Below are 25,279 nucleotides of genomic sequence, written 5' to 3' on the forward strand. Positions count from 1 at the left end.
CATGGGGAACTGCATGTGGAGCGGGTAATGTAGAAAGGGTAGTAATTTTGCGGGACCCAGATTCCTGAGAAGTAGACGGTTTAGAGGGGCTAAAAGCGCTATGAGTATTAGCAGGCTTGTCTCCCTTCTTAGACCTTAGAACAGTGTTTAGGCAAATGGAACAAAGTTGAGCAGGCGGGTAAACCACAGCCTCCTCACAATATAAACAGGAATTATTAATCAGTAAAGAAGGAGCAGAACCTTCTAATGTAGTATCAGAGTCCTCCATGGCTTTGTATATACCCACAGAAGGACAAACAAAAAGAAACGTTTTTATTTTAAAAAAACGGCAACTTAATACTCCCAATGACTGAGGCACTCACCACCTCCTAGACCCAGACAGCTAACAGTGAACGCGCTCTCCTCAGGAATGATGTCTGCAGCAGGATCTTAGGAAATATAAAAAAAAACTGCACCCGGTCACATGGTGCTTAAGACAGGAATTCCCCTGTCATGAAAAAGGGTGCTAAGTTATTATGAGCTGCGCAACACTTCAAAAACGAAAGTGAAACCTGTTTGTTCTAAGCCAAAAAAACACAGTCTATGAGCCCAAAAAAACTCACATTAAGCAGATATAAATCCCCAAGCTGTTCAAATAATCTCCCTGGAGGAGATATTAACCCTTGATCCTATTGAGGTATAAAGGAGCAATACTGTGACCCTGTATAGCGTTTTAAAGTGAATATATAAAAATGGTCTTACCCTCCAGGATCCATGCTGTGGATCAGGCACAGCCTCTCAAGTGTGACAGTCTTGCAGCAGCGCTTCTGACATGGACTTGAGGGTGTAACAGCAAGCAGTGAAACTCTTCAACACTGATTGCTCAGGAGTTGTTAGCGACAGTCTGGATGGGTTCGCAGAAAAACTTTCCCTGCATCTCCAGACTCATTCATCAATACTCTCACTGAGAGGTTGACACGATTACTTAAAACTCCAGTCATTTCTTGAAGGGAACATACCCATTACAGGACTATCCAAATCTTCTGACACTTCTCTGCCACCTCAAATAGTGACGAAAGGCAAAGAATGACTGAGGGATATAGGGCAGTGGAAGGGATATTTAAGCTTTTGTCTGGGGTGTTTTTGCCTCCTCCTGGTGGCCAGGTGTTGTATTTCCCAACAGTAAGGAATGAAGTTGTGGACTCTCCCTGCCTTATGGAAGGAAATTCCAAATTGTGGAGGCAACGAATATTCGGGAAAACAAATTTACTTGAATATCCAAAACAAAATTTTCTGCCCTGCACAACCCTAATTATTATTAAGTTTTAAGAAAGTAAAAATGTTGTATTTGTTTCTAAAAAAAAAAGATATATTCTAATTAAACCCATTTTATTTAAAAGAGCATTAAAGGGACATTAAGCCCCCAAAAATTATTTCATGATTCAGATAGAGAATACAAAATTTACTTCTATTATCTAATTAGCTTCATTCTCTTGATATGCTTTCCTGAAAAGCATATCTAGATAGACTCAGTAGCTGCTGATTGGTGACTGCACATATCTAAAGAATAAAGCAAATTAGATCATCAAAATAAATTGAAATGTTGTTTAAAATTGTATTCTCTATCTGAATCATGAAAGAAAACTTTTGGGTTTAATGTCCATTTAATCACCTCTTGCTTTTGTGTAAAAAATGTGCTTGTCCCTCACTCCTTAGAGAGGCCAAAATGCAAAGTCTATAATCTAGGTTTTACAAATGCCTAAAACAGCTACAGATATTTGATTTTCAGTATTTTCAAACCTTGCTTTTTTGTTTTTTCTAGGCAGTATGGGACAAACACATTTTATTATGCAAAAGGCGTTTAAAGGGACAGTATACACCAATTTTCATATAACTGCATGTAATAGACACTGCTATAAAGAAGAATATGCACAGATACTGATATAAAAATCCAGTATAAAACCTTTTAAAAATGTATTCAGAAGCTCCCAGTTTAGCACTGTTGATGAGGTTAGTCTGGGACACCCAGTGAGATGGGCTGAACAGCAAAAAGAGCAGACCCTCACTCCTCCTCTGCATATGAAAAGACCCTTTACACAAACAGGAGAAAGCTGGAGTAGGTAGACAACATTCTACTTCTAAAACTTTGGGACTTGGTTAGGAGTCTGAAAGTCAGCACAATGTTATTTAAAAATAAGCACAACTATACATTTTTTTTAAAAAAAAAACCTGTATGGGATATATACGTACATGAATCAACTACAAAACATTTATGCAAAGAAAAATCTAGTGTATAATGTCCCTTTAATAGCCCTTTAATATCATATGCTCAATAGAAGCCAAGGTGCATCCCTCTCAGATACTGAGACAATTATTCAATAATTAAGAAATGTCAAAATATCTTCCATTCTGATATTATCCAATAGACATGATTCACTACAATTCTACTGACCTTGTTTGACTACGACTACACTATTACACCATGTTTAACGACCTACCCATTTGCCTTCTGCCAGAAATAGCTTAGTATTATTTACTACACTTTACTATTAGCAATATTTTTTAAAACACATTTTATGCATTTCTTTATTTATTTATATCAGAATTACAAAGACAAGGTAAATTAGTGCTCTGACATATAATTTTTTTTACCAAATCAAGGTTGCTCTGATTGATTTTATTTTGTTGTACCATAGTATTCACATTTACTACTTATCCTGACAGTTTCAATGACAGCCAACACAGAACAAAGCACTTACGAGGAATGCTTCGGGTTTTTTATGCTTAACTGTGGTGCCAATCAGAATACGGGAACACATTTGAGGCTCTGAGATATATTGAAGTGTAGTGAAGCCTTTTAAAAGAGAATGAGAAAGCAATGACCTCTACATTTGGTTTTAAATAGAAGTCTATATCAATTTCCATGGGTGGTAAAACATTGTGGTCCCAGGTCAAAATCCAGGTCTTGTTTGCTTCCACATGATTTAGTACATCAGCCAAAAATTCAGTATATCTCTCCGAACAAACGCTATACTGACAGATTGAATCCTTCTCATTCTATTTCTTTGCAAGTCAATAGATGACCTACTCTTTGTCTTTCTGTTTTCTCTTTGGACTAAAATATGATTCAGTTCAAGTGAAAATAACCAGAAGGGTTTAAGGTTCTTAGGTGTTCAAAATGATAGAAAAATGCTGAGTGCTGTTACCATGTAAAAATTTAAGACTATGGGGCTGATTTATCAAGCTCTTTGTCTAAAGACCGCTGCTCCATAACTTGCCGCCTGCTCTGAGGTCGCAGACAGAAATCAACCCGATCGAATACGATCGGGTTGATTGACACCCCCTGCTAGCACCGTGAATCTGCAGGGGGCGGCATTGCACCAGCAGTTCACAAAAACTGCTGGTGCAATGATAAATGCCGACAGCGTAAGCTGTCGGCATTTATCGATGTGCGGCGGACATGATACGCTATATTGTATCATGTCCGCTCGCACATTAATAAATATACCCCTATATCACAGGCCGGGATAATTTGTTGCTCAATCTTTTTGATTAACCGCTCGTAGGGAAAGTTGAATGTTCAGAACGTTCATTAGAATTAGAAATGATTGCTGAAATGTCAAATGTTTGCTGAATATTTTAATTGTGTTTTGATAAATAAGTTTTACATTTTGATAAATAAAATGTAGCATTTGAATATTGAGTGTTTCATTAAAAAAATAAAAAATCAAAGTATTAAAATTAACATTTAAACATTATTTATGATTGAAGGAAGCATTAAAAAATGTAAATTAGTATTTGAATGTTGTTATATATCATATGCCTTTAAACCACTGTTAAAATATTTATTTAAAAAAAAAATATATATATATATATATATTTTACATGTAATATGTATAAATATGAGTGAAATAATTGAATATAAATACAAGTTTTTAGTTATGCATATTCTAAAGCCTTAACACTTTATTTCAGGTCTCCAAAAGCGATACATTTTCCAGCGCAGCACATAACTTTTTCCTTATAATATGAGCTATGACAGCGCACCATATCTTATCCATTGAAAGTATAATTAGAGCTAAAACAAATGATGGCAGTGAGATTATCTGGTAACTCTTTTTTTACCATTCACTTCTAATATCAGATTTTGCACTATTCTAAATGCACAATATGGATAATTCACTAATGCAAAATATAAAGATGCAAATACTTCTTAAACTTTTTTATTATTATACTAGGTGATAAGCCTGCCCAGAGGGCAGTCTATGTTTAAAAAATACAAACCCCCAAGCTAATTTTACTAAAAATAAAAAATTTAAAATTACAGAAAAAAACAAAGCTATCCAAAATAAAAAAAATAAACCTAAATTAATACCACTATAAAAATAAAAAATCCCCCCTAAATAAAAAAACCCTAGTCTAATACTAAACTGCCAATTAAATGGGCCTTTTGTAGGCCATTGCCCTAAGTTAAACAGCTCTTTTACTTAAAAAAAATTGCCAATTACCCCCTAACAGTAAAAAATACAAACCCCCAAGCTAATTTTACTAAAAATAAAAAATTTAAAATTACAGAAAAAAACAAAGCTATCCAAAATAAAAAAATTAAACCTAAATTAATAACACTATAAAAATAAAAAAATCCCCCCTAAATAAAAAAAACCCTAGTCTAATACTAAACTGCCAATAGCCCTTAAATGGGCCTTTTGTAGGCCATTGCCCTAAGTTAAACAGCTCTTTTACTTAAAAAAATTACCAATTACCCCCTAACAGTAAAACCCCCCACCCAACAACCCCCCCAAAATAAAAAAAACTATAACTAAAAAAACTAAACTACCCATTGCCCCTAAAGGGGCAATTGTATGGGCATTGCCCTTAAAATGGCATTCAGCTCTTTTACTGCCCTTAAAAGGGCAATCAGCTCTTTTACAGCCCATTAAATCCCTAATCTTAAAAAAAAAAAAAAAATCCTAACACTAAGCCCCAAATAGGTACTCACCATCCTGAAGTCTGGCGGAGAAGGTCTTCTTCCAGGTGGCTCCATCATCTTCTATCTTCCTCTTGTGCGAAGGGGGCGTGGAGCGGAGGTGCGGATCGGTCTTCCCCAATTCGCGGATCTAGAGCAGCGGTTCTCATCGGCGGCGATCCTCAGAGGCGTGGAGGCTCCTCTTCATCCGATCTCCGGCGTACACAAAAAATTGAATGGAAGGTACTGCAATTCATTTGGGGTACCTTGCATTCCTATTGGCTGGAATTTTGAAATCAGACAATAGGATTAGAGCTACTGTAATCATATTGGTTGTTTAAATCAGCCAATAAGATTTCAGTAGCTCTCATCCTATTGGCTGATTTCAAAATTTCAGCCAATAGAAATGCAAGGTACCCCAATAAATATAGGGTACCTTGCATTTAATCTTCATTGTGCGACGGACGATCGCATGAAGAGGAGCCTCCACGCCACTGAGGACCGCCGCCACTGAAGACCGCCACTGAAGACCGCCACTGAGGACCACCGCTGAGAACCCCCGCTCAGGATCCGTGCATCGGGGAAGCCAGCTCGGCACCTCCGCTCCGCGCCGCCCTCGCTCTGGATGAAGATAGAAGATGATGGGGCCACCTGGAAGAAGACCTTCTCCGCCGGAATTCAGGAACGGTGAGTTTCTGTTTGGGGCTTAGTTTTAGGATTTTTTAAAAAAAAATGTATTTTTAGGATTAGGGATTTAATGGGCTGTAAAAGAGCTGAATGCCCTTTTAAGGGTGGTAAAAAAGCTGAATGCCATTTTAAGGGCAATGGGTAGTTTAGTAATTTTTTAGTGCTATTTTGTTTTATTTTGGGGGGTTTGGTGCGTGGGGGGTTTTTACTGTTAGGGGGAACTTAGTATTTTTTAAACGTAAAAGAGCTGTTTAACTTAGGGCAATGGCCTACAAAATGCCCTTTTAAGGGCTATTGGTAGTTTAGTTTAGTTTAGATTAGAGGGTGATTTTATTTTGTGGGGCTTTTTTATTTTCATAGGGATTAGGTTTAATTTTTTTAAATTTTTTTAAATTTTGTTTATTTTTTTCTGTAATTTTAGACTTTTTATTTTTTGTAATGTTGGATTCATTTTTTGTAATTTAATGTTAGGATTTTTTATTTTAAGTGTAATTTAGTAGTAATTTGGGTTAATTTAGGGGGTGTTAGGTTAGGGGACTTAGTAATTAAATTAGTTATTTGCGCTTTGGGAGGTTGGCGGTTTAGGAGTTAATATTTTAATTAGGTTTATTGCGATGGGGGTTGGCGGTTTAGGGGTTAATAGGTTAATTAGGTTTATTGCAATGTGGGGGTTTGTCGGTTTAGGGGTTAATAGTATAATTAGTTAGTTGGCGTTGTAGGGTTTGGCGGTTTAGGGTTTAATATTGTCATTTATTTAGTTGGCGTTGTGGGGGTTTGGCGGTTCAAGGGTTAGGTAGTTTCTGTTGGGGATTTTAGCGATTTAAGGGTTAGTTTTTTTGTTAATACTTTGTGCGGGTGGTTAGTTTTACTTTCTTTATACTTCGTGCGGGCGTTTACGTGTTTTTTAGTTATTTCATGCGGGCGGTTGCGTGTTTTTTTTTTTTAAGGCTTTGCTTGCCTACGCTGCATCCAGGTGGATTCTGAAAATAATTCTTTCACCACCCTGCCATTTTCAGAATCCACAGGGATGCATCCAGGTGGATTATTTTGGCTGCGCGCGCAACCAACATTCCTTTGAGGATGCGTGCGCAACTGGTGATGGCGAGGGATGCGTTACAAGCGCGAAAATAGTATAGATTTAAACAATATAATAAAAAATGTGATTGCTGTAAAATTGGTTTAGGCTATTGCTTCACAAACAATGGTAAATTAATTCTGGGTAATTTCTGCAATCTTCTAAACAGAGATAACATATATGAATCAAACAGAGCAAATCTGTTTACGGCTCTAATATGTTTTCAATAGAACTGGATTTGCTCATAGGTTATACCAATTAGTACTTGGTTCATAACCACAAAAAGGAACCTTAAAGGGACATGAAACACAAAATGATTCTTTCATTATTCAGATAGAGCATAAAATATTTTAAAAAAATCCAATTTACTTCTATTATCATATTGGCTTTGTTCTTATGTTATTCTTTGTTGAAGGGATACCTCGGTAGGTAGCGTGCACATGCCTGAAGCACTACATGACATATAGTGCTCTTGTTAATGTATAATATTGTTGCAACACTATTGCAATATAGTGCTGCAGACACGTGCACGCTCCTGAGCTTACATCCCTGCTTTTCAACAAAGGATAAAAAGAAGCAAAGGGGAAAGTTGTTTAAAATTGTATGATCTACCCAAATTATAAATGAAAATTGCTAGGTTTTATGTCCCTTTTAATGCTTAAAGGGACACTGAACCCAATTTTTTTCTTTCATAATTTAGATAGAGCATGGAATTTTAAGCAAATTTCTAATTTACTCCTATTTTAATTTTTTCTTCATTCTCTTGCTATCTTTATTTGAAAGAGAAGGCATCTAAGCTAAGGAGCCAGACAATTTTTGGTTAAGTACACTGGATAGCACTTGTTTATTGGTTAATCCACCAATCAGCAAGAACAACCCAGGTTGTTCACCAAAAATGGAGCGGCATCTAAATGTACATTCTTGCTTTTCAAATAAAGATACCAAGAGAATGAAGAAAATTTGATAATAGGAGTAAATTAGAATGTTGCTTAAAATTGCATGCTCTATCCGAATCACGAAAGAAAAAAATTGGGTTCAGTGTCCCTTTAAGAAAGGGAATACAATATTAAAAATAAAAATCACATACAATTTCATGGTTGTACCTGGATTACTAACATCATTTTTTATATAATTAACTTATTAAGAATAACAAATGAAAAATCAAAAGTAACCATAGAAACACATCAGTTGCAGATAGAAACAAAAATGCTTATAAGATCTGCCGATATTCCTGCCTGAAGTATACTGTAAGCTTGACGCATCCTCCGCACAGCTTTGTTATTTCACAGTTGTGAATTCAAGCACTGTATTTGTTCCTAATACATGTGTCAACAGCCTTTTCTGTACCGATCTTATGGAAAACTCTCCTTATTCTGTTACCTTTAAAACCTGTAATATTGGCCCCTTAAAACCTATAATATTGGCCCCTTAAAACCTGTAATATTGGCCCCTTAAAACCTGTAATATTGGCTAGATTAAACTCTCTTCCACTGACTCAAAACTATTAAACCAGTTGCAGTAAACTATACGTGCAAACCTTCAAGAGCATGCCAAGAATTTAGTAAATATTTGGGGTTTCATAATATTTTTTTCAGGACAATATAATAAAATGTTACAGGAATTAGAAAGAAAGATGGATGGATGGATAGATAGATCGATAGATTCATGACTAGATAGATAGATTCATGACTAGATAGATAGATAGATAGATAGATAGATAGATAGATAGATAGATAGATAGATAGATAGATAGATAGATAGATAGACAGACAGACATTTTACTAAAATAGCAAACACATTCCTAGCAAAATAAAAAAGATACAAATCAAGAAAAAAAATGATTACCTCTTGGTTTCGAGCAATTGTAGCGATGTGCAGGGCAGTAAGAGCACCGTATCCCACCTGCTGAATATCAGCCCCACCATGCAGCAAGGCTGTCAAGAGTTCTGCATTATCCTAAAAACATAAAATTCAATACATGTATTTATGTATTTATTGTCTCATGAAATTATGTAACATATTTGAAGTTAGGATAGATTCTATAGCTGATAATATAAAAATACAAAATATATATTTTACTACAAAAATACAAAATATATTTTTATTTGCGATTTGCCGCAGAAATGCTTGTGCAATGATAAATGCCAACAGCGTATGCTGTTGGCATTTATCGATGTCGGGCGGATATGATCCGCTGCCTGACATTTGATAAATCTACCGCATGGTCTCTAGGTACTGGTGTAGGTATAAACACCTCCCAGAAGTTTGAAAAAGTAAAAATACAAAATAAAGTGGTACACTCATATAAATATTATCTGACACATAAATATTAAAAATGTTTTTATAAGGTTTAAAAAGTATATGGTATATGACAAGGCGTTTGACTGGAAAGGGCTATTATATATATATATATATATATATATATATATATATATATATATATATATATATGTCTAAATATGAGGGTATATATATATATATATATATATATATATATACAGGTAGCCCTCTGTTTACGCCGGGGTTAGGTTCCAGAAGGAATGGTTGTAAATTGAAACCGTTGTAAATTGAAACCCAGTTTATAATGTAAGTCAATGGGAAGTGAGGGAGATAGGTTCCAGGCCCCTCTCAAAATTGTCATAAGTAACACCTAATACATTATTTTTAAAGCTTTGAAATGAAGACTTCAAATGCTAAACAGCATTATAAATCTAATAAAATAATTACACAACACAGAATATGCAATTAAACTAAGTTAAATGAACAAAAACATTTACTAAACAGCATTATAAACCTAATAAAAGAATAACACAACACAGACTTTACTTGCATTTTTCTGCAAACAGTTCTTTCTATGCATTCCAATCTGGACTGATTTATAGACACAAAGATCTAGTTCCTTTGAAATCTGCTCAATATTTCAGGTCTGGTTAAACTGATTAATTTCAGCTTGCTTGGCTTTGCTGCAACACAAGCGGACAGCTCCACATACTAGCTATTTTAAAAAATGCACTGCTTCTCAATGCTTTTCAATAGCAGTCGCATGACTGGAAAAAAGGTTGTTATTCTGAAATGGTGTAAATTGAACCGTTGTAAAAACGAGGGCCACCTGTATATATATATATGTGTGTGTGTGTGTGTGAGTTTATGTATACATGCATATATACACATATGAAAACATATATACACATATATATCTACACTTTGGAGACCTTCCCAGACAGATACCTTTCAACATGAAAATATTTATTTAATTTTAATATTTTGTATTATGATTACTGTGTTTTTAATGTAAATATTTCACATTTCAATGTTCTTCACATAGAAGAAAATGTTCTTTGTATTTTTCTCGTTAGCTCGTTCGCTAACCTGACACCGCGTTAGACCTGTAGCGCTAAACCTGAAGGTAGTAATGAATATTTCACATTACAATGTTCTTCACATAGAAGGAAATATTCTATTTATTTTAAAATATATAGTTCTATATATAAATATATGATTATTTTTATCTATACCTATTTATATATACAGTGTATGAATATATATATAAATAAAACAAAAAATGTAAATAGAGAGACAAGGGAGGATAGCTATATTCAGCACTCTCTTAAATTTCAAAACAGAATTGTTTTATTTATCATCAACAAAATTTAAAGAATCTCTGTGTGACATACCAATAAAAGAAAGATTCCCGAGTACAATGTAACCACTACAGCTTCCAATGGCTGCAAGTTAAAGACAGACATAGGTGATATACAGAGGGCATATTGTGTCAATATTATAGGCTCTACCGCCTCTGTAACATAGTTGGCACCAAACTGTGTTACTGCGCAAACAAAGTGTTATTATTTTTTATTAGACCAGAGTACAGATTAATCTTCCTGGTAAGTGACCGTGGCTTTAGCCGTACTCTAGGTCTGACCGGACTGGAAGATAGTCCTTGACAGGAGGCACCGTAGCAGTGCCTCTATTGAATATGTTGGGACTCCCTTTGTTGAGAGTGGCTTGTTAGTGTCCTGTAAGCCCTCCCTCTCTTCTTAAGTACGTTATAATAACACCTTGTTTTCGCAAAACAACACAGTATGGTACCAACTATGTTACAGAGGCGGTAGAGCCTATAATATTGACACAATATGCCCTCTGTATATCACCTATGTCTGTCTTTAACTTGCAGCCATTGGAAGCTGTAGTGGTTACATTGTACTCAGGAATCTTTCTTTTATTGGTATGTCACACAGAGATTCTTTAAATTTTGTTGATGATAAATAAAACAATTCTGTTTTGAAATTTAAAAGAGTGCTGAATATAGCTATCCTCCCTTATCTCTCTATTTACATTTTTTAGTTTTATTTATATATATATTCATACACTGTATATATAAATAGGTTTAGATACAAATAATCATATATTTATATATAGAACTATATATTTTAAAATAAATAGAATATTTCCTTCTATGTGAAGAACATTGGAATGCGAAATATTCATTACTACCTTCAGATTTAGCGCTACAGGTCTAACGCGGTGTCAGGTTAGTGAACAAGCATGTTATTTATTTATTCATTTTTATTCCCCACACTCCATTTAATTATAAGGGGACAATAAGTGAAAGGGACAGTCTAGTCAAAATTAAACTTTCATGATTCAGATAGGGAAAGCAATTATAAAAAACTTTACTTTGTTCCCTTGGTGGTATTTTTGAAAAGCTAAAACTAGGTAGGCTCAAACTGATTTCTAAACCATTGAAAACCGCCTCCTAGCTCAGAGCATTTTGAAAGATTTCCACAGTTAGACAGTACTAGTTCATGTGTGTTATATAGATAACAGTGTGCTCACTCCGTGGAGTTATTTAGGAGTCTGCACTGATTGGCTGAACTGCATGTCTGTCAAAAGCACTAAGATAAGGGGGCAGTCTGCAGAAGCTTAGATACAAGGTAATCACAGAGTATATAAAAAAGTATATAAATATAAATGTGTTGTAAATGCAAAACTGGGGAATGGGTACTAAAGGGATTATCTATCTTTTTAAACAATAAAAAATTCTGGGGTAGACTGTCCCTTTAATACAGTCGCAATATCTGAAGTCCTGAAGTTAGCGTGCATCTCGTTTCACTCACATGCTTTTTACTTTAAATTTGTAATACGCTCATTAACCCGCCCGTGTTAAAAGTTTACTGTAAGCAGTGTTAGCTCGCTAATGAAAATAAAACTTAGCTCGCTACTTGTAATCTTGCCCACAATGGAAGAAAACCTCTATGTAGGTCTTAAGAAGCATAGACTGTATAACCTTATACTAAAGGTTGCTCATGCTGATAAAACATTTTCATCTGGCAGAATCTAGTTACGTATGCAAGAACTATGCGGCTGCCTCGCATAACAGATCAGTATTGTGCACTTCAGTTTAGCTTATAATAAAATATATAATAAACAATCGGTTAGATTACGAGTTTTTCGTTACGGTGCGGTACGGCTTTTAACTCTGAAAAATTGGCCATTATGCTGGAATGGCCAGGAATGCATATTAAGAGTTGTGTCGGTATAGCTATTCCGCAAACATTTTAGCCTGTAACGCAACGTCCATTCTACACTCAAAAAATTACGTTTTTGTGTGGGATTTTCCATAGCGACCGTATTACAGGTTGTGCGTTCAGGCTAAAATGCTTGCGTTACAGCCTATACCGACACGATCCATACCGCCATCTGAGACCAGTAGTTATGGATTTTGAAAAACAAAAATGTTTCACAAAACTCATAACTAAAATGTTACAAAGTACACTAATATCCAAAAACTACCTATTAACCCTTAAACCGTCACCCTCCCGCATCGCAAACACTATATTAAACCTATTAATCCCTAATCTGCCGCCCCCCCCCACATCACGACTATTAAATAAAGTTATTAACCCCTAATCTGCCACCCACCCACATCACCAACACTATTTAGATATATTAACCCCTAAACCAATGCTCCCCAACATCGCTAACACTAATAAAAGTTATTAACCCTAATCTGCCACTCCTTGACATGGCCGACACCTAAATAAACCTATTAATCCTTAAACCGCCGGCCCCCCACATCGCCAACACTATAATAAAGTATTGACCCCTAAACCTCCAGCCCCCCCACATTGTAACTACTAAACTAAACCTATTAACCCCTAGACCGCCGGCCCTACCACATTGCAAAACACCTATTAACCCCTAAACCTAACACCCCCTAACTTTAAATTAAAATCACAATATAACTATATTTAAATAAATAAAAACTTACCTGTGAAATAAAAATAAACCTAACATAACTATTCTAATCAAATAAAAACATACTACCAATTAAAAACCTAAATTACAAATTTAAAAAAACCTACCACTACGAAAAAAAAAAATTAAAAATCTAAAATTACAAAGAATAATAAACACTAAATTATGAAAAATAAAAAACACTAAGATTACAAAAAATGAAATTATCCAAAATAATAAAACTTACACCTAATCTAATAGTCTTATAAAAACAAAAAGCCCCCCAAAATAAAAACACCCCTAACCTAACAATAAACTACCAATAGCCCTTAAAAGGGCCTTTTGTAGGGCATTGCCCTAAGTTAAACAGCTAATTTACTTTACAAAATTACAAAGTCCCCCCTAAAAGTAAAAACCCCCACCCAACCAACCCCCAAAATAAAAAACCTAAATCTAAAAAAATCCTTAAATACCCATTTCCCCTAAATGGGCATTTGTATGGGCATTGCCTTTATAAGGGCATTCAGCTTTTTTAAGGCGGAGTTGTGGAGGCACGGAGCCAATAGGATTTCAGTAGATCTCATCCTATTGGCTGATTTGAAAACGTCAGCCAATAGGAGTGCAAGGTACCCCATTTTTAAACGGGTACCTTGCATTCAAGCTTCAGTGTACGGCGGTGATCATATGAAGAGGATCCTCCACGCTGGATGTCCATTCTGCCGGCGACGCTCCTCTCCACCGGGATGAAGATAGAAGTTCCCCCCGCGATGGATGAAGACTTCTCACCACCTGGATGAAGATGGATGTCCGGACTTCAGGAACAGTGAATAGATTTCATGGGCTTAGTGTTTTTTGGGTGGGTTTTTGTTTTTGATTAGGGTTCTGTTGGGCAGCAAAAGAGCTGAATGTCCTTTAAAGGGCAGTAAATGAGCTGTTTAACTTAGGGCAATGCCCTACAAAAGGCACTTTTGTAGGGCATTGAGCTCGGAACAGCCAATAGAATGCGAGCTCAATCTGATTGGCTGATTGGATCAGCCAATCGGATTGAACTTGATTCTGATTGGCTGATTCCATCAGCCAATCAGAATATTCCTACCTTAATTCCGATTGGCTGATAGAATCCTATCAGCCAATCGGAATTCGAGGGACGCCATCTTGGATGACGTCCCTTAAAGGAACCGTCATTCTTCAGTTGGACGTCGCCGGATGAAGATGGGTCCACGGTGGAGGTCTTCAGGATGGAGCCGGTCGTCATCGGATGAAGATAGAAGATGCCGCTTGGATCAAGATGGTTGCCGGTCCGGATCGCCTCTTCTTCCCGGATAGGATGAAGACTTTGGAGCCTCTTCTGGACCTCTTCAGCCACCAGATGATGGATCGCCAGCCCCCGCTTGGGTTGGATGAAGATTTTGGAGCCAGGACGGATTGGTGATACCTGGTGAGGTGAAGACAAGGTAGGATGATCTTCAGGGGCTTAGTGTTAGGTTTATTTAAGGGGGGTTTGGGTTAGATTAGGGGTATGTGGGTGGTGGGTTGTAATGTTGGGGGGGGTATTGTATGTTTTTTTTTTACAGGCTGAACTAAGAGCTGAACTTCTTGGGGCATGCCCCGCAAAGGGCCCTGTTCAGGGCTGGTAAGGTAAAAGAGCTTTGAACTTTATTAATTTAGAATAGGGTAGGGCATTTTTTATTTTGGGGGTCTTTGTTATTTTATTAGGGGGCTTAGAGTAGGTGTAATTAGTTTAAAATTGTTGTATAATTTTTCTTATGTTTGTAAATATTTTTTTATTTTTTGTAACTTAGTTCTTTTTTATTTTTTGTACTTTAGTTAGTTTATTTCATTGTAGCTATTTGTAGATATTGTATTTAATTAATGTATTGATAGTGTAGTGTTAGGTTTAATTGTAGGTAATTATAGGTATTTTATTTAATTAATTTAATGATAGTATAGTGTTAGGTTTAATTGTAACTTAGGTTAGGATTTATTTTACAGGTAATTTTGTAATTATTTTAACTAGGTAGCTATTAAATAGTTCTTAACTATTTAATAGCTATTGTACATGGTTAAAATAATTACAAAGTTGCCTGTAAAATAAATATTAATCCTAAAATAGCTACAATGTAATTATAATTTATATTGTAGCTATATTAGGATTTATTTTACAGGTAAGTATTTAGCTTTAAATAGGAATAATGTATTTAATAAGAGTTAATTAATTTCGTTAGATTAAAATTATATTTAATTTAGGGGGGTGTTAGTGTTAGGGTTAGATTTAGCTTTAGGGGTTAATACATTTATTAGAATAGCGGTGAGCTCCAGTCGGCAGATTAGGGGTTAATAATTGAAGTTAGGTGTCGGCGATGTTAGGGAGGGCAGATTAGAGGTTAATACTATTTATTATAGGGTTAGTGAGGCGGATTAGGGGTTAATAACTTTATTATAGTAGCGGTGCGGTCCGCTCGGCAGATTAGGGGTTAATAAGTGTAGGCAGGTGGAGGCGACGTTGAGGGGGGCAGATTAGGGGTTAATAAATATAATATAGGGGTCGGCGGTGTTAGGGGCAGCAGATTAGGGGTACATAGCTATAATGTAGGTGGCGGCGCTTTGCGGTCGGCAGATTAGGGGTTAATTATTGTAGGTAGCTGGCGGCAACGTTGTGGGGGGCAGATTAGGGGTTAATAAATATAATACAGGGGTCGGCGGTGTTAGGGGCAGCAGATTAGGGGTACATAAGTATAATGTAGGTGGCGGTCGGCAGATTAGGGGTTAAAAAAATTTAATCGAGTGGCGGCGATGTGGGGGGACCTCGGTTTAGGGGTACATAGGGAGTTTATGGGTGTTAGTGTACTTTAGAGTACAATAGTTAAGAGCTTTATGAACCGGCGTTAGCCCAGAAAGCTCTTAACTACTGACTTTTTTCCTGCGGCTGGAGTTTTGTCGTTAGATTTCTAATGCTCACTTCAGACACGACTCTAAATACCGGAGTTAGAAAAATCCCATTGAAAAGATAGGATATGCAATTTATGTAAGGGGAACTGCGGTATGGAAAAGTCACGGCTGAAAAGTGAGCGTTAGACCCTTTTTTGAGTGACTCCAAATACCGGAGTTAGCCTAAAACCAGCGTTAGGAGCCTCTAACGCTGGTTTTCACGGCTACCGCCAAACTCCAAATCTAGGCCTTAATTTTTTTTATTGTAATCTTTGTGTTTTTTTATTTTTCGCAATTTTCACGTTTTTTTTTTTTGTAAGGTTATATTTTGTTAATTTTTTGTAGTGCTAGGTTTATTTAAATTTGTAATTTAGTTTTTTATTTTTTCGTAGTATAATTTAGGATTTTTAATTGGTAGTTTAGTTTATTTTATTAGAATAGTTATGTGAGGTTAATTTATAGTTTAATCTTAGTTTTTTTATTTCACAGGTAACTTTTTATTTATTTTAAGATAGTTATATTGTAACTTTTAGTTTAAAGTTAGGGGGGTGTTAAGTTTAATTTAGTTTAAAACAGTAGTGTGGGTGAAGCGCTGAATCTAATCTCCAAAGCCTCACTGTAAAACTATCCCCTTCCTGGATAGTAACAATTTAAATAACAGATTTATAAATAGTGGGCGCTTAAAGTAGGAGATTCAGTAGATATGCAAAACAATTATCAGACTTTGGGGAATAATATCCAATCTACTACCGTTTTAATTATATTAAAATATTTAGTTAATAAACAAATCTGATATATTAAAAAAAAATTATTTGATGAACAATTCCAAAATGATAATTAATATTCAAGATTTAAAACAATAATTAATATTCAATATCTAAAACAATACACATTCACTCCCAACTATAGTTGCTCTTTCAGCCGTTCACACACTCCCTAAAACAAATACAGTCTAGATGATTATATAAAAACAATATAAATGCAAGCTTGAATTCGTATCAAAACCAGAAGGTGCAATATATTTCTAAAAAGGACTTAAAGGTAATATTGTCTGTTCCTGATAAAAGATTTTATGATAAAAGTTTGTGCACAGTATAATTTTTGACAGGTCCGCTACAGCAAGGTAAAGTGCCAGGTCTTAGTCTCTTTAAAAACTGATTATCCCAAGTGAGAACAGCCGTTGGTCTTTTTTCACCGGCGCTGTATTCAGTTTGCAAAAGAGTAGTCCGTAAGACTTCAATACTTTACGGAAATCTCCGTTACGGTCCTGTATGTTTTAAGGCTATCCGCCTTCTTACCGTTACTCCACTTGTATTTCAGCCGCTCTGCTGCAAACAATCGACCGCACGCCGGCGGCTTCCAAGACTCCTACGTCACCTGGTTTCCGGAACCTCCAGGTGAATCAGACTTGCGCAAGTCTATTACGAGGTGTAGGAAGACCTCTAGTCCTGGTTCTGTTACCGCTCTTCAGTACTTACACAGTACGCGGTGAAAGATTATCCTCCAGTCTTTGTCTATCAAATAGATTAGTAGCAGAAAAAGGCAGTTTTTTGTGTAGTGACAGGGTGATTCTTCTACGCGTTTCAACCCGTGTGGGTCTTTATCAAGATACTTTACCCTGCACCTGTGCTCTCTTAAAAACCCTGCTGTAGCTCCTGATTTGTCAATTGTTCATTTCCTTCCAGTTTACGTTAAATGTGGGAATCAATACAGACACATGCTTAATCAATTGTAATTGCTAATTTAGTGTTTTGAGATGTGGGAGGCTGGCGGTTTAAGGGATAATAGGTTTAGTTTATTAGTTATGATGTGGGGGCTGGCGGTTTAGGGGTTAATAGGTTTGATTTACTGGTTGCGATGGGGGGGCTGGCGGTTTAGGAATGAATACTTTATTATAGTGTTGGCGATGTGGTGGGGGGGGGGCGGCGGTTTAGGGGTTAATAGGTTTATTATAGTAGTAGCGATGTGGGTGGTGGATTAGGGGTTAATATGTATATTTTTAGTGTTGGCGATGTGGGTGGGTGGCAGATTGGGGTTAATAGGTGTAATATAGTTTTTGCGATGCGGGAGGATGGCGGTTTAGGGGTTAGTAGGTAGTTTATGGGTGTTAGTGTACTTTTTAACATTTTAGTTAAGAGTTTTGTGAAACATTTTTGTTTTTCGCAAAATCCATAACTACTGATCTAAGATCACGGAATGGCTCACGGCGGTATAGGCTGTAACGCTAGCATTTTAGCCGGACCGCACAACCTGTAATACGGCGCTATGGAAAATCCTGCACTCAAACATCATTTTTTGAGTGCGAAATTGAGATTTTCGTAAAAGCTAAATTGCTTGCGGTATAGCTATACCGCCACAATTTGTAATATGCGCTACCTGCCATTCCATGGGCAATGGACAATTTTTCAGCGGTATAGCTGTATTGCACCATAACGTAAAGCTTGTAATTTAGCTGATTGTTAGTACTGTCTCAAATTAAACAACTTTGGGCTTGTTTCCATTGAGCCATAAATGGTTTTGCGCAAGGTCACAAAACAAAAAAACTGCTGTCGGAAGCCATTACACTTATAGGCCGTCTCCGATGGCACGTTTTTCCTCATTACCAGCAGCCTGGGTTAGGCTGCCAAAAAAAATGATGTGTCCTATAGAAAATAATAGAAGCCCAAAACAGCGCAAAATTACCCCCGGTTTCCATTGAATGTGCAAATAGGTAAAATACTGTCAGACGCTGTCAATAAAGTCTCTAACCTTACTGCATGCTGGACTAGGTGTAAAACAGGAAAAATACAATTTTGAGCCCTTGTTCCGATATGAGATATTAAAGTTAGCAAACAATGGAATGGTTTTACTTTATAAATGTATTGTTATATGTAATATTTATTGCCTGCCCAGGTATAGGACTAGTTGGAGTTATGTTCCTATTAAAATATCAATATGTATTTACATATAACAATATAATCAAGCAAATATCTCCACAATTCCCCCTAGTCCTATGTCTAGGGCAACACTAGATATTACATATCAATACATGAATTTTTGTTCATCAATTCAATGTATCTTTGTTTATTGACCTACATAACTCCCATGTCTTTCTCTCTAGAGGCGATTACAGGTAAAGAGTGCAGGCGTTAAACGTACATTTTATAGTGTAAGGTTGGATTACCATAGCAACAATCCTGCTATGGTGCGATTTTTGATAAGTCTTGTGTCGGATGGAAACGTTAACACAATGTTAAAGTGCTATAAAACATGTTGAGATCTGTGCATATCCTAAAAGGGCTAATTAAAGGGACACTGAACCCACATTTTTTCTTTTGTAATTCAGATAGAGCATGCAATTTTAAGCAACTTTCTAATTTACTCCTATTAATTTTTCTTCGTTCTCTTGCTATCTTTATTTGAAAAAGAAGGCATCTAAGCTTTTTTTTGGGTTCAGTACTCTGGACAGCACTTTTTTTATTGGTGGATGAATTTATCCACCAATTAGCAAGGACAACTCAGGTTGTTCACCAAAAATGGGCCGGCATCTAAACTTACATTCTTGCATTTCAAATAAAGATACCAAGAGAATGAAGAAAATTTTATAATAGGAGTAAATTAGAAAGTTGCTTAAAATTTCATGCTCTATCTGAATCACGAAAGAAAAAATTTGGTTACAGTGTCCCTTTAAAGAAAAATAGTTTGTATAAAAAAAATTGTTTAAAAATTGCTGGCGAGTATTTTAAAATAATTTTCAAAAATAAGCAAAAATACTTAAATAGCCATGCTGTCTGAAGCAGTCTACTCCACCCCCCCCCCATCAGTGTTTAGACACAGGCATTGTATTTCAACTGGGTTCCCAGCTTCCAGACATGCTCCAGCAGATAATCCCTATGCACTTTTGTATTCTACCAAAGCAACAATAGATATAGATACAGCCATAGAAGGAAATGTATGGGGTGAGTTAGAGCTTTACAATTCGGAACCTTAAAAGAAAGGGTTAATGGCGAGGCACTGCAGTATAAATTTGCAGGTAAAGTAATTAAAGTACATATTATTATATTTTGCCTCTATCCCAATATGTTTTATGTCCCTTTAACTTACACATGCACAAAAAGACTGACTGCACGCACAGCACAAAATATTTAAATTGAAAACTGATACTAAAATGCAGCCGCAAACTACTTTTAGCTGTCGGCAACTTTGGTAGCTTCTGGCTCTGTTTTTATGGAAATGAGCCGTCTATTGGCAGAAAACAAGACAAAACTGAGCATAACCACGAAAGTAGCAAAACTACATACTACAATGTGAACATCTGTTGAACCATGGAGCAATATATAAAACACAAGAACATAAATGTTCATTTAAAGGAGTCACGGCATATAGTACATTTTAATGCAGGAATTATACAACCATGGGGAAAAAGTCAGAAGATCATACTGATGTTACTAATATGTTGTGGCAATGGAAGGAATCAAATGTAGGAAGAGAAAAAAGCAAAAAGTAGAAGATAGAAACAAAAAAAAATTGTAACAGACACTTTTGAAAAAGCTAAATGTTTATTTTCCATATAGAAGGTAAAAAACTGATCTGCAAATATATTGAAATCAATTTTAAAAATGCATAATTTTACAATGATTATTCTTGATACAGAATAATAGAAACAAATTAGTAGAATTATGCCTTTGTGATATTCCATTAAAGGGACAGTCTAGTCAAAATTAAACGTTCATGATTCAGATAGGGCATGCAATTTCAAACAACTTTCCAATTTACTTTTATCATCAATTTTGCTTTGTTCTCTTGATATTCTTAGTTGAAAGCTAAACCTAGGAAGGCTCATATGCTAATTTCTTAGCTCTTGAAGGCCGCCTCTTATCTGAATGCATTTTGACATTTTTTTTTCACAACTAGAGGGCATTAGTTCATGTGTGACATATAGATAGCATTGTGCTCACGCTCATGGAGTTACCTAGGAGTCAGCACTGATTGACTAAAATGCAAGTCTGTCAAAAGAACTGAAATATAACCATGTTGGTTATGCAAAACCGGGAAATAGTAAATAAAGGGATTATCTATCTTTTTAAACAATGAAAATTCTGGTGTAGACTGTCCCTTTAACATTTATGACTTGGTGTGTCATTAAAAAAAATCCAGATCCACAGACAGACATGTTTTAATCAGAAAGAAAAAGTGCTTTGAAAACCTATTAATTCATATAAATAATAATAATACAGGTAGCCCTCAGTTTATGCCGGGGTTAGGTTCCAGGAGTAATGGTTGTAAATCGAAACCGTTGTAAATTGAAACCCAGTTTATAATGTAAGTCAATGGGAAGTGAGGGAGTTAGGGTCCAGGCCCCTCTCAAAATTGTCATAAGTAACACCTAATACATTATTTTTAAAGCTTTGAAATGAAGACTTTAAATGCTAAACAACATTATAAACCTAATAATATAGATTGTATCATCATCAAACTAAGTTTAATGAACAAAAACATTTGCTAACAGCACCTAATAAAATAATCACACAACAGACTGCATCATCATCAAACTAAGTTTAATGAACAAAAACGTTTTTTTTACTTGCATTTTCTGCAATCAGTTCTCTGCATTGTTAGCATGTTAGATAATATTGGGTCTGCACCTATTCTATGCATTTCAATCTGCAGTGATTAATAAGCAGTTAGGCACCCTCACCTCAAGCAGCTGGACAGGAAGATAATAGGGAAATGGCTACTAAATCTTGTTGCTCGATAGCTAATGTCTGCTCTGTGTACACAGATCAATTTCAGTCTGTTAAGTTGCATAACTTTGCTGCAAAACAAGCGGACAGCTCCACCTACTGGCTATTTTAATTAGTGCACTACTTTCCAAAGCTTTTCAATAGCAGTCACATGACTGAAAAAAAGGTTGTTATTCTGAAACGGCGAAAATTGAATCGGCGTAAACCGGGGGCCACCTTTAATAACAACAACAACTGTGGGGTCAAGTCCTACAAAAAAAAGTGTGGGAACTCACCAAGACTTCCACCCTCGCTCACTTGTTTTATATACACACACTGCATTGATATGTATATTATCAATAGACTTTGGTTAAAGGGCCATAATACCTAAATGTTTAAACACTTGAAAGTGATGCAGCATAGCTGGAAAAAGCTGACTAGAAAATATCACCTGAACATCTCTATGTAAAAAAGAAAGATATTTTACGTCAAACGTTCCTCAGTAGCCACATCCCATTGTAAAGGATTTCTAAGCAGCATATTAGTATGTCTGTCCCGGGACAGCTGAAAGGATGAGCCTCGTGCACTCTCATATTATTTCCCTATTCAGCTTACTATGAAATCTCATGAGAGTTAAGTGAAATCTCATGAGATCACAGTAAAAGAGTTCATGACCTCAGCACTGTTGATGCTGATTGGCTGCTGTTCATTTCTTCATTTTTTTTTAATTTTTTTTACCTGCAGCTGGGAGTAGCTGAGTATAACTTTTTACACAGAACTTACTCTGCTGACCTGAGGAATTTGTGAGGTAAAATATCTTCCTTTTTTACATAGAGATGCTCAGGTGATATTTTCCTGTCAGCTTTTTACAGTTATACTGCATCAGTTTCAAGTGATTTAGCATATGAGTATTATGTCCCTTTAATGAAAGCAAATTAAATCCAATGAAGGGTTGAATGGTTGCCTTTGGGCCTGAGAATTCTCTTCTGTCACAGAGTATCACCCACTTAAAGGGACAATTCACCCAAAAATTTTCTCCCCTTTAAATTGTTCCCAATGATTCATTTTACCTACTGGAGTGTTTTAAATTATTTACAAGTAGCTCCTTTACCCCTATTTTGGCATTTGAAAGTAAAGTAAATTTAGCCTGTGGTATCCCAACCTATACTGAAAGTTTCTATACTGGAGTATATTCTATTGAATAGCCCAAGTAAACACAGCCAGCAGGAGATATTACACTCTCAGTGGGGTGCATGATAGTTAAGTAATAAAATGATAATTTTCCATTGTTCTCTCTAAGTATTGAGCTTTAGTTTTCTAGACAAATATAAGATAAGGAAGCAAGTCTGTGTACATAAAAGTGATAACATAATATGAGATCTGATATTACCTGAAGCTCAACCTATTGTAATAAAAACCAGCTACTTTATATACACAAATAAACCCGAAACCGCAATTTCTCATACATTTTATACTCTGCAGCTGGTATAACAAGTCATTGAAAATACATCCATATAAAAACAATTTTACAGTGTACTGTCCCTTTAAGGTGCAATAGTTATATTTCTGCTGAGGGCAGCTAAATAACCCCAGAGCAAGCCACACAGAAATGTAAGCACCATGTGTAATACAAGATAAAAAAGATAATATTCATAACAGGGATGATAACACAGCAGGATCGCTGACAGTTTTACATTTAGTGTATTGTAGGAACTGTTACTGCCCATTACTAGAGGAACTCACTATCCCTCTAACCAGACTGTGGTCCAGATCCTTCCACCAGAAGCAGCAGTGTTTATTGAAGTGTTTCTGTTCTCTGTCCAGAGGGAACTTAGTTCCTCCTGCAAAAATACTGTAGGAACTCCGTTCCCATGCATTCCCACCCGACTTGACCCTTGAACAACTAATATAGAGCTTAAAGTGCTTAAAGATGACAATATGTTATACAACAGCTAGTTTTCAAGTATGTAGAAGACAATTTTAGCAATTTATTTTATTTTTTTGGAGTTGTTTTGTAGGGATTTAAATTCGAAATGATTAGGTTTACAGTAAAGCTCATCTGAAACCATATAATACCATATTGTTCTGAGTATAGGCCGCTCCTGATTATAAGCCGCACCCTTAAAGTTTGGTGCCATTTTAAAGAAATTACATTTTTAACTCTTAGCCTCACTCCCTGACAGATAAGTCTCGTTACCCTACCCCTCACACAGCCCCCTCATAACCCTCACAGGCTGCCTCCTCTTAATACACTCAGCTTCCTTCCCTCACACAGTGCCCACTACTCTATTAGCGTAACTACCGATACCTCCCCTTAGCCATCCTCACCCTCTTAGCACCCTTCATCAATCATAACCCTCTCCTCACCACATACACATAAGGTGGCACCTGTTATCTCAGATGCTGTGTCACAGACAGGGATAGGCACAGACAAAGGCTGTGGCGGACATTTTCCAAAGTACAGACCTTAGTGAAGGACACCAAGGTACATTTGAAATTAAAAACATTATTTTATAGTGCTTGGTGTTATTATACTGATGCAGATACCACTGATCCTATAACCAGCCTCCCTCTGGCTATACCCATGTGCCAGTGTCACTACTGTGTCATTATATAGTGCTGGGTGTTATTATACTGATGCAGATACCACTGATTCTATAACCAGCCCTCCTCTGGCTATACCCATGTGCCAGTGTCACTACTGTGTCATTATATAGCGCTGGGTGTTATTATACTGATGCAGATACCACTGATCCTATAACCAGCCTCCCTCTGGCTATACCCATGAGCCAGTGTCACCACTGTGTCATTATATAGTGCTGGGTGTTATTATACTGATGCAGATACCACTGATCCTATAACCAGCCTCCCTCTGGCTATACCCATGAGCCAGTGTCACTACTGTGTCATTATATAGCGCTGGGTGTTATTATACTGATGCAAATACCACTGACCCTATAACCAGCCCTCCCTCTGGCTATACCCATGAGCCAGTGTCACCACTGTGTCATTATATAGTGCTGGCTGTTAAACTGATACAGATACCACTGATCCTATAACCAGCCCTCCTCTGGCTAAACCCATGTTCCAGTGTCACTACTGTGTCATTATATAGTGCTGGGTGTTATTATACTGATGCAGATACCACTGATTCTATAACCAGCCCTCCTCTGGCTATACTCATGTGCCAGTGTCACTACTGTGTCATTATATAGAGCTGGGTGTTATTATACTGATGCAGATACCACTGATTCTATAACCAGCCCTCCTCTGGCTATACCCATGTGCCAGTGTCACTACTGTGTCATTATATAGCACTGGGTGTTATTATACTGATGCAGATACCACTGACCCTATAACCAGCCCTCCTTTGGCTATACCCATGAGCCAGTGTCACTACTGTGTCATTATATAGTGCTGGGTGTTATTATACTGATGCAGATACCACTGATTCTATAACCAGCCCTCCTCTGGCTATACTCATGTGCCAGTGTCACTACTGTGTCATTATATAGAGCTGGGTGTTATTATACTGATGCAGATACCACTGATTCTATAACCAGCCCTCCTCTGGCTATACTCATGTGCCAGTGTCACTACTGTGTCATTATATAGTGCTGGGTGTTATTATACTGATGCAGATACCACTGATCCTATAACCAGCCCTCCTCTGGTTATACCCATGTGCCAGTGTCACTACTGTGT

General features: G+C 36.4%; 1 protein-coding gene across 1 annotated transcript in view; it reads right to left on the reverse strand.

Annotated features, from left to right (window-relative positions):
* Positions 1 to 25,279, reverse strand: part of TNNI3K (TNNI3 interacting kinase) — a 587,433-nt gene that overhangs the window by 496,344 nt on the left and 65,810 nt on the right. Inside the window, exon 5 of the mRNA XM_053693350.1 lies at positions 8,553 to 8,663. Coding sequence (XP_053549325.1) covers positions 8,553 to 8,663 — 111 coding nt within the window. The remainder of the gene's footprint in view (positions 1 to 8,552; positions 8,664 to 25,279) is intronic.

This window comes from Bombina bombina, chromosome 10, assembly GCF_027579735.1.
Source record: "Bombina bombina isolate aBomBom1 chromosome 10, aBomBom1.pri, whole genome shotgun sequence".
In the NCBI taxonomy this organism is placed as follows: Eukaryota; Metazoa; Chordata; class Amphibia; order Anura; family Bombinatoridae; genus Bombina; species Bombina bombina.